Source organism: Mustela putorius, unplaced genomic scaffold (assembly GCF_011764305.1).
Source record: "Mustela putorius furo isolate JIRA1106 unplaced genomic scaffold, ASM1176430v1.1 tig00003853_pilon_pilon_pilon, whole genome shotgun sequence".
NCBI lineage: Eukaryota > Metazoa > Chordata > Mammalia > Carnivora > Mustelidae > Mustela > Mustela putorius.
Genome location: NW_025422005.1, coordinates 30,722,531 through 30,735,798, shown reverse-complemented (window position 1 = coordinate 30,735,798; position 13,268 = coordinate 30,722,531). Strand labels below are relative to the sequence as shown.

At 43.8% G+C, this 13,268-nt stretch overlaps 2 protein-coding genes across 3 annotated transcripts in view; both read right to left on the bottom strand.

The window, feature by feature from the left end:
* Positions 1–2,608, bottom strand: part of ZMPSTE24 (zinc metallopeptidase STE24) — a 41,817-nt gene extending 39,209 nt beyond the window's left edge. The window contains exons 1-2 of one of the 2 annotated variants that reach the window (XM_004740681.3): positions 2,252–2,608; positions 113–259 (exon numbers count right to left, since the gene is read on the bottom strand). In XM_004740681.3, the coding sequence (XP_004740738.1) occupies positions 113–259; positions 2,252–2,374 (270 nt within the window). In that variant the 5' untranslated portion in view covers positions 2,375–2,608. The remainder of the gene's footprint in view (positions 1–112; positions 260–2,251) is intronic. The other variant, XM_004740680.3, reaches the window with a different exon arrangement.
* A 7,617-nt stretch (positions 2,609–10,225) lies between these two features.
* TMCO2 (transmembrane and coiled-coil domains 2) lies at positions 10,226–13,268 on the bottom strand. Its single transcript, XM_004740682.3, has 2 exons — positions 12,903–13,268; positions 10,226–10,620 (listed from the first exon to the last, which is right to left on the bottom strand). The coding sequence occupies exons 1-2, from the start codon at positions 13,146–13,148 to the stop codon at positions 10,309–10,311; spliced, it is 558 nt and encodes a 185-aa protein (XP_004740739.1). The 5' UTR covers positions 13,149–13,268; the 3' UTR covers positions 10,226–10,308.

The following is a 13,268-nucleotide window of genomic DNA, read 5'->3' as shown; positions in this document are numbered from 1 at the left end:
GATTTATAGGTACAGTGCCCTCTTTTGTGTCACAAAAATACAAGATGAAAACAAACATTACAAAGTATTAAACAATACGATAGATTATCTCTCCAAGAAGTAAATTACTCACAGTGCCTTCAATCTCTGAATAGAGTCCTGACCAGAAGCTGAAAGTACTTTTATCCAGCTGATACAGTCGGGATTTCTCAAAGGTTTCTGAATCCATGATCTGCCCTAACTCCGGTGGTACATGAGTTGTTGTTTTATATATCCGTCTCTGAAATATTTTGAAGAAAACACTCAGACAGTCAAATCAACTCATTTTTTATTACAGCAGTCATTTATGATCAAATACTGAGTGGTTTATAGCATTTATTGTCACTGAAGCCTACTGAATTTGCTTTATATACACAAAAATATTTCATTTAATCAAGTGCATTGACCACTAAAACAACTGATTCAGGAAAGTAAAAGCAGAATGAGAAGTTGAGGCTAGCTCGCTAGGTAAAATTAAAATCAGGGTTGTCATTACACTTCAGTATGCATATGTGAACCAGAACGGTACAGGGCAAAGGGTTCCACTCACTCCAAGCAAAACATACCTCCTATATAATTTAGAAAACAAATTCATGGAAAGGAGAAGGAAGCAAATATGCCAGCCATAAGTATTAACAGGTATTGTAACTAGTTATTAAACATGGTCCTAGAAACCAAATTAAGGGAAATTTGAGGAATGACAAATAGAAACAGACCAGGTCTTCAAGAAAGACAAACTTTATAATTACACTAAATTCTAGACAGCAATTCCAGCCCATGGGACATAATACAGGGCACAGAAACTAAGCAATATAATGGATAGCATCTCCCGCAATGGTTTCATGACACATGGCTTCTCTATATATTATTGGGCACTTTACCAAACCCTCAATAAAAGGCATTACATTAAAGCATAAGAGAGTAAAGGAGACATTAATGAAAAGTAGTTACTGTAATTGGGCTTATCATTAAAGTAAGACATAAGTTCAATAACCCATCCCCAATTCTGACAGTATATACTGTGTTTTTACTTTATGCAAAGGATCTTCTTAAGCCCTCAAGATTCTGGACTAATGAATTAGCCAATCGTATATGCGTCAGAGAATCTAGTGCTACACTCTTGGGCGAGGGGCACCTGGCTGGCTCAGCTGGTAGAGCATGTGACTCTTGATCCTGGGGTCCTGAGTTCCATCCTGGTGTTGGGCACAGAGATCAATTTTAAAAAGACAAACAAAATGACTCAAAATATTATCTAAAAATAAATAAATAAAGATTCTGGCCTAAAAGAAGAGATCAAGATACAGCTCTTGATGAAGAACTAAAAATTTCAATTTAAAGACTCACACAGAATGTAATCCGAGAAGAAATTTGCAGAGGAAAATGGCTGTAATGCTCAAAAAAAAAAAAAAAAAGAGTGCCAGCAGTTAAAAAGAGAAAGGCTCTCATAAAATAACCATCACGGTTGACACAATTCAATGACAACACAGAAGAGGGTAGGTAAAGGACATCAGCAGTAAGAGATGGCAATAAAGCAGACAAACTTAAAATCTCATTTAGAAGTTCAGATCTCTAATCCAGCGAGCAGTTCATTATGATTATCTCCAGAAATTTATTAAGTAATATTCACTTCCAATATAAGAACTGCTTTACAGTCCTCATCGCTTAAGCCATGATAAAGACGTTTTAAGTAAAACAAGAAAACACTGCTCTTTGGGCAAAACAACATACTGTATCCTTTTTTTTTTTAAGAAAAAAAGTTCCGGAAAGGCTGTGAAGTCTTTATAAATTTTCAGAAAATGGTTTCCTAACCCCGTGGTTGAGCATGGTTACACGAATGTCATGGGGAAGTTGTGATTCTAAAAATTTTGCCTCTTCCTTTTGAAGGCACATGGGTCGCTGCCAAAGTTAAAGGAGGTTAAGTCCGGGCCGGTGGGCCCTAAGAAAGCTGTGGGCCAGGCACAGCCCAAGTCTGACCAGGCGTCAGCCCTGCCTTCCCTTTCATCGGGCCCTGGGAGGCCTGGGTCCCAGGATCACGTTGCGGAAAACCTCCCAGAGCACAAGAGACCCTCAAGGCCAAGCCTGCCCTCGGGGCCAAGTCAGGAGGCCTCGCAGGGACCCACGGGGTCGAAGCGGATGCTGGGGCCGCAGCAATCCCCCAAGGACCCGGGGTCGAGATCGACGCTGGCCCGGGCTGCCCAGGTGTCGGGGTCGGGTGGGCCCTGTCCAGGCTCACCTGCCGCTGTGCTAGGAAGCTTTCCCAAAGATACACTGTCCAGGAGAAGAGCAGCACGGCCCCGAAGATACGCTTCTCAGCCGGCATCTCCCACATCGCGTCCAGCGACGCCCACATCCCCATGGCCACCCGGTTCCGCCGGCTCCTTCAGCGTGCACCAGTGCCACACCGTCACCAGTCCCCTCAGAGCGTCCCCGCAGTGCCACAGCGATATCCGTCCCTTCCGAGCGCCCCTACACCGACACCCGCCTCCATCCCACCCCCTCCGCGCACCCCGCAGTGTTACACCAACACTCTTCCCCGTGGCGGCGCCCCCAGGGCCTCCTACTTTCGGCCGGAAAAGGACAATCGCGCCTTCCCCACTTCCGGCCCGAGGCCGGCCGGAGTCCCTGTGGAGAGTTCCGGCCTCAGCCAGTCCCGGCTCGGCGGCGTGCTGCGATCGCGCTGAGCTGCGTTACACCAGCTTTCTTCCCCTGCCCTCCCTCGCCCTCCCGGTGCCGGCCGAGGGGGTTCCGGCCTTCCTCCTGGGGCCGGCAGGGCGCTGGAGCTCTCGCTTTCTCACGGGCGGCTGGCGCATCCGGGCGGGGGCTCGCCCTGGCTTAGCCCGCCAAGGCGAGCCCGCTTGTAGTCCGGACTCGGCGGGGGCTGACACAGACCCGGCCACCGCCGCTCCGGCCCTGACGCGGCTGGAAAGCACGATCCGTGCCCACGCCCGGGAGACCTGAGAGCCAAAGGGATACCTAATGGCGGGAATAGGGACTAAAAGGGCAGGCTTTTGGACCCCACTGGGGTGTTCCGAGTGCAGGTCCGTGGGAGAGTGCGCGGTAGTGACCAGATGTTCATTTAAAGGCGTCGCCTTTGCTCCCCCCAACGCCAGGTGAAGGTGGGGGTGGCATTTTGCCTGAGTGTGTGTTCTGGAGCAAACCGGGAAAACATAGGTTAAAAACACCTAAACTGAAAGGGCCTTGCCTTCACTAAGGACAAACTCATGTTAAAGCCCAGGGCCCTGTTTATCTTGGAATTGGAAAGTGAAATGGGGTGACGGGAACACCTGTTAACACATTTATTTGACTTGAAAAGGGAAAATTTTTTCTCACCAAAGAAAAGCCTAATTTGGTTAATTGGTTTGTCGAAGAGACTGGCGTTGCTAATTTGCATAATTATTATTTGCAATAAATTGAGCTAAATCTGCAGCTGCAACTAAAATATATTTAAATTACAGTAATATTGTAATGCGAAAGATGGTTGAAATTAACATGTCCAACTTCCCGACGCTTCCTAAATGCCTCTAAGAGAAAGTAATCAGTATAATTAAAAATCACTTGAGAAAGTGAAGGACTCTAATGACAGGATAACATTCTTTTTCTAGACAGATTGTTTCCGTTTTGGTTTTTGGTTTTTTGCCTTCAACAGAATTAGTAGTAGACCTAATTGACCTGTCAGCGAATGAAGGAGAGCTATTTGACTTTTGGCTTACCACTCAGAAGGAAACCAAAGAATTGATTGGCATTTCTTTTTTTTTTTTTTTTTACTTTTTTTTAAACTTTTATTTATTTATTTATTTGACAGAGATCACAAGTAGGCAGAAAGGCAGACAGAAAGAGGAGGAAGCAGACTCCCCTTGAGCAGAGAACCCCATGTGGGGCTCCATCTCAGGACCCTGAGATCACGACCCAAGCGGAAGGCAGAGGCTTTAACCCACTGAGCCACCCAGGCGCCCCTTGATTGGCATTTCTACAACAAAATTACCAGCATTCCCATTTACTTATGTGAGTAGTATTTCTTGGCACTGTGTCTACGGAAAGGGAAAACTGAAACTGAACCCTGTTCATCTAACCGTAAGAAATAGTCATTTAGATACATTCATTAATTGGTGGGGAGGCCCCATCCATCTCACTGAGAGAGCATTTCCAGTAGAACTTTACCTTTTATATTTGTGTATTATCAAAACTAATAATTGTATCATTTTGAGCAGGTGTATATTAAAGATAATAGTAATGACTACTCAATTCGCAAGAATTCTGATACTCAGAGCTATGCAATGACAGGAAAAAATTTTAAATTCCCTTAATACATATTTTTATCAGGAATAAGCGATCAATAAAAGGTCTTTGAAACATAAAAATTATTACCTTTGGATAACATGGGGGAGTAGAAAATAATATAATTTAGAGATGATGAAAGAACAATACAGAATTACCAAATGTTAAAGAGTTCATTTGTGTCATTTTAAATGGATGATGATGGTCATTGTTATGTAGAGTCTGTTGCCTACATTATAAAAAGTGATTTAAAAGTTTTATCTCAAATTGTCATTTACCATTTGCCAGAGTTTACATTTATTGCAACTATTTAAATTTACGATGGGGCACCTGGGTGGCTTCAGTGGGTTAAAGCCTCTGCCTTCAGCTCTGGTCATGATCCCAGAGTCCTGGAATCGAGCCCCACCCGGCTCTCTGTTCAGCAGGAAGCCTGCTTCCCTCTTTCTCTCTGCCTGCCTCTCTGCCTACCTGTGATCTCTGTCTGTCAAATAAATAAATAAAATCTTTTTTAAAAAAATAAAATAAATTTACGATGAAAAAAAATTTTTTTTTAATTTTTAGAGAGGGAAAGAGTGCACACACATGTGCAAGTGTGCATGAGTGGGAGTGCCAGGGCTGGGGAGAAGAGGGAGAGAGAGAATCCCGAGCAGGCTCCGTGTCCAGCGGGGCTCCATGCTCACAACCCTGAGGTCATGACCTGAGCTGAAAGCAAGAGTTGGAGGCTTAACCCAATGAACCATCCAGCTGCCCTTATGATGAAAATTTTTAAATATCAACGTAAAAATATGAGGGGATAAACATTTTTTCAAAATTCTCTCTCCCTAGTGTGTCGTTGCCATGCCCTCTTTGGTCTTCTTGTCTTCATCTGTCTGGGTCCCTCCAGCTCCATCCTGCTGCAGTTGTCCAAAAGCCTCAAACTGTGGCTAAGAGCACAGATTTAGAATGAGGCTGGTTGAGTGCCAGTCACAGTTGCACCAAGTATCAGCAAGCTACTTATCCTCTCTGTGCATCAGTTTCTCATCAGTAAAATGAGAATAATAGTATTTACCACTGGGGCACCTGGGTGGCTCAGAAGGTTAAGCCTCTGCCTCCGCCTCAGGTCATGATCTCAGGGTCCTGGGATCGAGCCCCACATTGGGCTCCCTGCTCAGTGGCGAGCCTGCTTCCCCCTCTCTCTCTGCCTACATCTCTGCCTACCTATGATCTCTCTCTCTGTCAAATAAATAAATATAATCTTTAAAAAAAATAGTACTTACCACCTCCTATTGTGAGGAAAAAATGAGAAAAATCATATAAAGCTTTTGGCAATGTGTCTGGCTCTATAAAGACTAGCTACTAGCTCCCTGTAATGGGAGAAACGTGTCACAGTGTTATCTGTCACCATGTCTGAAGAGAGAAGGGAAGAGGGAGCTGGTAAGAAGTTTCTAAAAGTGAAGACTGGAATTATCTCGTTCACTCAGTGAATGATGAGTATTTGCTAAGTACCAGGCATTGTTCTGGGTTCCTGGGATATAGCAGTGAACTAGACATGAACTTTGTCTCCTAAAGTTTACATTCTTAGTGGGCTGGGTAGATGGAGGGGAAGATGGATAATATGCAAATACATAAAAGTGGAGGTGATAGGTGCTGGGCAGAAAAGGCAGGGAAAGGGGAATACACCATGTTGGCATGAGGGGCACCTTGTTTATATAAAATAGTCAAGGAAGGGGTGCCTGAGTGGCTCAGTCTGTTGGCCATCCAACTCTTGATTTCAGCTCGGGGTGGTGGTATCAAGTCCCGTATTGGGCTCCAGGCTCAGTGAGGAGTCTGCTTGGTATTCTCTCTTTCCTTCTGGTCCTCCCCCTGCTCTCACTCTCTCGCTCAAATAAATAAATAAATAAAATCTTTTTTAAAAAAGAGTTTAAAATAATCAAGGAAGGGTGCCTGGGTGGCTCAGTGGGTTAAAGCCTCTGCCTTTGGCTCAGGTCATGATCCCAGGGTCCTGGGATCGAGCCCCACATCAGGCTCTCTTCTCTGCTCAGCGGGGAGCCTGCTTCCCCCTCTCTCTCTGCCTGCCTCTCTGCCTACCTGTGATCTCTGTCAAATAAATAAATAAAAGATTTTTTTAAATAGTCAAGGCAGACCTCTCAGATTGACATTGGAGCATAAACCCAAAGAAAGAGAAGAAGCCACATGGGTGTGTGGGCAAAGTGTGCCACAGAGAATAGCAAATAAAGGCCCTAAGGCCAGACAAGGTTAGCATATTTGAGGAGTAAGAGGGTGTGGAAAGAGGAGAGTAAGAAGGAGGGGGAGGGCAGATCACGTCAACATGCACAATCCTTCAGTTCAACATGCACAATCCTTCAGTTAAGAGCTTGACTTTTACTCAGAGTGAAATAAGAAACCATTGGAAGGTTTTGAGCAGAGAAGTAATATCTCTTTGCTCACTGGGTGGAGAATAAATTGAATGGGGACAGAGACGGAAGCAGGGAGTCCAATTAAGGGGCCATTTTGAGAATCCGGTTGAGAAATGAGGGGGGTTTTGCCTAAGGTGGTATCAGTGGAAGGAGAAGTAGGGAAAGTGATCATTTGTTCCCCTGTGCAGGAAGATAGTGTTTGGGGGCGCCTGGGTGACTCAGTGGGTTAAAGCCTCTGCCTTCAGCTTGGGTCATGATTCCAGGATCCTGGGATCAAGCCTCACATCGGGCTCTCTGCTCATCAGGGAGCCTGCTTCCCCCTCTCTGTGCCTGCCTCTCTGCCTACTTGTGATCTCTGCCAAATAAATAAAATCTTTATAATAAAAAAAAGAAAGATAGTGTTTGTAAATAGAAGGGCTGATGTGTGTGAAGATCGAAATGGGAGACTCAAAACAGGTTATTGGCAGGGCTTTGCCAGAGGAGACCGACTGAATTTGGAGGATAAGGACTCTCCTCTGTAGAGTGGTGGACGCTGGTGTAGGATAGTTCATCTACTCCATCCAACTTGAAGGTTAAAGTAGCTCCCAAGCCCTTTCTCCATTTTGCCTTAATTCTCTTCTTACCATGTGTCCGAATTTCCTTAACTGATGCCTTGTACCTAAGTGCTTCGGTCTTAAGAATGATCCACCCCCCACGCTGGGAATGAATACTCCGTGTCAATCTCTTGTGATTGTGGTGTGAATTACACACCCTTTCTGGGGAGCTAAGAACCAGAAACAAGGTGGCTCCCTCAGTTTCTACCACCACAGTGCCTCCTCAGAGAAGCAGCCAGCCTGTTCTATCTTCTACATCTAGTTCATTCTGTTCTGTCTCCCACACAGAATACCGTATCTATGTTACTCCCCTGTCTAAAAGCCTACAGTGATCCATTTCCAACAATATGGTATGACCTTTAAGTGCCTTCATTATCTGACATCAGTCTATTGTCTAGGCCCTTCTTCTGACACTTCCCTTTGAAATACCCCAGAGACGTAACTAAGACAAGATGACTGGAACTATAAGGGAAGACACTGAAATGTAGACAGGGCAAAAAGTGAGACACTTCAACTTGTCCAAATTTCTTTTAATTTTTTTCAGAGTAATCTCTACACCCAACGTGGGGCTCAAACTCATGACCCTGAGATCAAGAATCACATGTGCCACTGACTGAGCCAGCCAGGCGCCCTGAGAAACTGACTTTAAAAGATTGCGTGGCACTCCTTCAGTGGCAGAGTTCACAAACTTCTCACCTACACTCCAGATAACGCACATTGTCGGTAACTTCCATCTGTTCTGTTCAGCACATCATGAATAGAGCTGATTGGAGGATAAGATCAGTGTCTTACCCTGAAGCCAAAATTCTTTGTTGTAGTTTAGGAGATAGCCAGGGCTTCAGCCACCCTGAAATTCTTCTGTTCTCCAGCCAAGCCACCCTCTTTTTTATGTCTCCAAGGTAATTCCTGAAGCACGAATGCCTTCCATTTCATTGTCTGCCCATGTAATCCTTTACGGGACTACTTTGTGTCACTTCCTGGTCCTACTCTGTATTCACTGACCTTTGTTTACACTGAGTACACTATAGTACACAGAGGTTGCATTTTGATACTAGTACACTGGACAAAAATTATGATCAAAATTACCCTCATAATCCCCTAGGAAGATGGCACCAGGGAGATTGTTATATTGTCTCCTGTTGGATTGCATAGTCACTTTTTCTTCAGCATGGCAATAAATCACTGCTTCTTTCTTTGCACAAATGAAATATTTCATTTGGCTGTCAGATAGTTACAAAGTATTTCAATGACTGTATAATCACATTTACTGTGGCAAAAATGCGCACAGTATAAGGCTTGTGGACTCTGAGACGCACCCACTGAGGGGATGGTCTATGGACATCCGCCCCGCCCCTTGCCCCGCCCTATCAGAGTACACACTCATCAAGTGAAACGACAGGTAGGTACCTCCCTGCCTCCCCAAGCTGGGATTCACAAAGGAGAATTCAGCTAAGTTCAAGATGATGTGATCCCACTGTATTATATATAACTCCTTGTTCTGAAAATACCTGCCCAACCAGCCAAACTGGGTGTTCCTGAAGCACAAAGGCCAGATTCCCAAGGACTATCATAATGCTTAGCCCAGAGTAAGTATCAATAAAAGTTGGATAAAAGTAAAGTGGCTCTTAGGTCCATCCCATCCTTGTCTATCTCTGGGTAATTAATGCAGACAGACTCATAGGCCACATATTTCCCCTTAGGCTGAAGGCCAGCACAAAACTGGCCTACCTGTACAGGACAGTACACAGCATTGCCCTTCAACAGCAAAAAATAAAGAGGAACATTTGTTATCATTAAAAATGTTGCTGTTTTTATTATTTTTCTGTTTTTATTATATCTATTTTGCTGTTTTTATTATATCTAATCCAACCTCTTCAGCATGGAGCTCAAGGCCGTATTCTCTGCCCACTTTCCCTTTTTTTCCCACAGATTCCAGTTTGGCTCTCCTTTTCCATATGGATGTTTATGGCCTCCAGCCTACTGAGTAGCGTCATTATCTCTTGAGACTTTTTTAAAAGATTTTATTTGACAGACAGAGATCACAAGTAGGCAGAGAGGCAGGCAGAGAAAGATGGGGAAGCAGGCTCCCCGATGAGCAGAGAACCTGATGCGGGCCTTGATCCCAGGACCTTGAGATCATGACCTGAGCCGAAGGCCGAGGCTTTAACCCCCTGAGCAACCCAGGTGCCCCTGAGACTTTTTTTTTTTTTTTTTTTTTTTTTTTTTCAGAGAGAGAGGTAGAGTGAGCGCAAGCACAAGCAGACAGAGTGGCAGGCAGAGGCAGAGGGAGAAGCAGGCTCCCTGCAGAGCAAGGAGCCCGATGTGGGACTCGATCCCAGAACGCTGGGATCATGACCTGAGCCGAAGGCAGCTGCTTAACCAACTGAGCCACCCAGGCGTCCCAAGAGACTTTTTTTTTTTTATGATAACAATTGTTCCTCTTTATTTTTTTAAAGGATTTTATTTATTTATTTGACAAAGAGAGATCACAAGTAGGCAGAGAGGCAGGCAGAGAGCTCAGGGGAGCAGGCTCCCTGCTGAGCAGAGAGCCTGATGAGGGGACTCGATCCCAGGACCCTGAGATCATGACCCAAGCTGAAGGCAGAAGGTTAACCCACTGAGCCACCCAGGCGCCCCTCTCTGAGACATTTTTAAGATTGTACTTATTTGAGAGAAAGAGTGAGCGAACGAGAGAGAACACAAGATGGAGGAGGGCCAAAGGGAGAAGCAGACTCCCCGCTGAGCAGGGAGCCGGATGTGGGACTCGATCCCTGGACCCTGGGATCATGACCTGATCCCAAGGGAGAAGCTTAACCAACTGAGCCACCCAGGCATCCCTCTCTGAGCCATTTTTGACAAGTAGTACACCCTACGTTACCCCACCACACACATAAGTAGAAGCTGAGCCCTACCAAAGAGAGAGCCAGTCCTTGCAGGGTAATTTCAATATAGTTCTCTATCTTTATTGATACACCACCACACACATGAGAGAAAAACAGCGCTTTTCTGGGAAAGATTGGAGTCCATCACATTTCAGATGTAGAAGTAAACCCCGATGTGGGCAAGGGGCTCTGGCAGTCAGAGCAGCTGCAGTAAGGCTCCGAGGAGCAATCCCTCTTCGTGGCAGGTTTGTGGGAAATGATCATTCCCTCCAGGTCCTTCACTTTGTTTTCCACTGCCTGAAGTTTTTTCAAAATTCTCTCTTGCAGGCCCAAGGACAGGAAGAGATTATTGTCTTGAACTGGAAGATTTCCTTCTGGGCTGACCAGCAAAGTCTGAAAAAAATCTGAGCCCTTCTTGTAAAGTTTGTAGAGGGTGATCATAAACAACAGTATTTTCTAAAACAAAACAACAGAAGTTGAGTGTTACTTGTTTATTCATAGCAATTCAGATTCAAAACAAAACAAAAACTTCATAGTAACAATAATCCCTCATTCCTATGCCAAGCTTCTGTTTCACAAAGCATCTTCACATCTATTTTGTCTTTTGATCTTTCTCACAAAACAGAGTGATAGGCAGGTCAAAGATTGTTATTTGCATTTAATTAATCAAGATGATAATAACAGATACCATTTGCTAAAAATTTGCCACACGCAGGGCTCTGTGCTAGGAGGTTATTTTGTCTACTAGTGACCTATTTACGTAGAAACAGCCCAGAACTGGGTAGCCATTTAAACATCTTCCAGTTTGGACCCTGACATTGTCCAAGGTCATATACTTGGAATGACAGAGCCAGGACTGAAATCCAGGAATTCTGACTTCCATGTTAAGTTCCCTCAGGACACAGTGGTCAGAAAAACTAGATTTGCTGGTCGTAGGGAAAAACTTTTTTTTTTTTTTTTTTTTTTAAGGACCTAAGACAGATTCCTGTCAGGAGACAAATTAAAAACCAATCATCTTTTCTCCTTATATGGTAACTGGCACTGCTTATTGAGTATTCATCATATGCTGAGCTTCTATACACACAGTATCTCCTTTAACCCTCATGACCACCCTAAGGGAGGCACTATTGACAAACCCATCTTATAGATGAGGAAAGTGGGGTTTTTGGAGGCTGGTTGCTCTCCATCCACACAGCAAGTAATAGGACCAAGGTTTGAGACCCAGCAGTCCAACTCCAGAGCTCGTGCTATTAACCACTTATTATACTACCTCTCTCTTGGCTGAGGTGTCTGGAGGGCTGCAAATTCATCTAACTGAATTGAACATTAACCAAACAAGAGCAGAACCCAGAATTATAGATAATAGTGTGGGTTATTTATTTATTTTCTCCTTTATAGTCTTCTATTAGCTAATTGAAATGTGTATATACCCACATATCCTTGTTGGGTATTTAGGTTAGTTGGGTTATAGTAAATAAGATTTTGGAGAAGATTTGAATTTGGAATCCTAAAAATTAGGTTCAAATCTCAGATTTGCCAGGTTTTATCATCTGTCACCTTGGTTCAGTGATAACTAAGCTCCCTTGCCCACAAGACAGACATGATACTCTCTACCTTGCCTACCATGCAGGGTTTGGAAAGGTTAAAAGAATGCATGTGACCGTGATTCCTCGACAGTAGTGATATATGAAAAAAGTGAATGCTACAAAATGATCCCAGTAATAACTTCTCTCAGCATTTACTAAATAAAACTTAAGAAAGTCCTTTTAAAATCCTACCCCCCTGGGGCGCCTGGGTGGCTCAGTGGTTTGGGCCGCTGCCTTCGGCTCGGGTCATGATCTCAGGGTCCTGGGATCGAGCCCCGCATCGGGCTCCCTGCTCCGCAGGAAGCCTGCTTCCCTCTCTCTCTCTCTGCCTGCCTCTCTGCCTACTTGTGATCGCTGTCTGTCAAATAAATAAATAAAATCTTTAAAAAAAAAAAAAAATCCTACCCCCTTAAGATTTCCACTGAAACTCAATGGACCTCAGTTTACTTGTTTGTCATATGAAAATAACCTCTATCCAACTCACAGAATTGTTGGGATTCTAAAAGCGTTTTGACTATATTGTAAATATAGCTATTTTGCTGGTGATTAAACTATCAAGTTATTATTATTGGTGATTAGAAGTATGTAAAATCCTAAATGTTTCTGACAATCCCAGCCAATTATACTTCTAGTCCCCAAAAGAACTCCAGTATATATATTGAGCCTGCTATTGTTAAAACAAGGAAATAATGAAAATATTTTGATGCCTAAATGAATATACATGCCTTGGCATCAGTTACAGAACAATGTCACAGTAAGAATAGAAAGGCCAAACCCAAGATCCCAATTATATTTGCAATGCCTATTCTTTTAAAAGGTGCCCCTCATGGTCTCTGGCACATAGTAGGAAATCAAAGATGAATATGTGATCAAATAAATTTGGGGTTAGGCTGTCTTCTCAGTTTGTGAATTTTTTTGATCTATTTTATTCTAAAACAAGCCAAAGGCCACTGTGAGAAAGAGCATTCTATGCTCAAAACCTAATTGGCAAGTTTTTAAGGTTAACCTGGTTTCAACCAATTTCAGAGATTAGGGTTCACCTTTGCTCATCCGCATGGTCTTAAAATTGGGTAGCAGCAATACAGACAGGAGAGAGATAACCAAATTTCAATTTAGAACTATTTGAATTCCTTTGTAACAAAAGAGTATGACCTGAATTGACTGAATACTTCGTTTCCATAAGGCATATACTCCTATTGCCAACAAAAGCAAAAAGAAAATCCCCAGGATAACTTGCACAGTTGGAGCAAGATTATCTAGTAGACCCAAATTTGTTTGCTGAGGTGGACTAGTGTCTCCCAGAAGACTTGCTTGCAGCCAATTCCATATCGAGCTCAAAGAAAGATAATCTACGATGCTGTTCCAGACAGGTGAAGATGAAGGAGATGTTGTTGACATTTTAATAAGAGAACTGCTCCAAGAACTACATGTGCAGAGGCTTCAGGAACCTAGATATGAGTTAGCGAGAGCAACCTGGGAGCCCAGGTGTTCTAGAGCCATTGTGAACTGTGCATTATG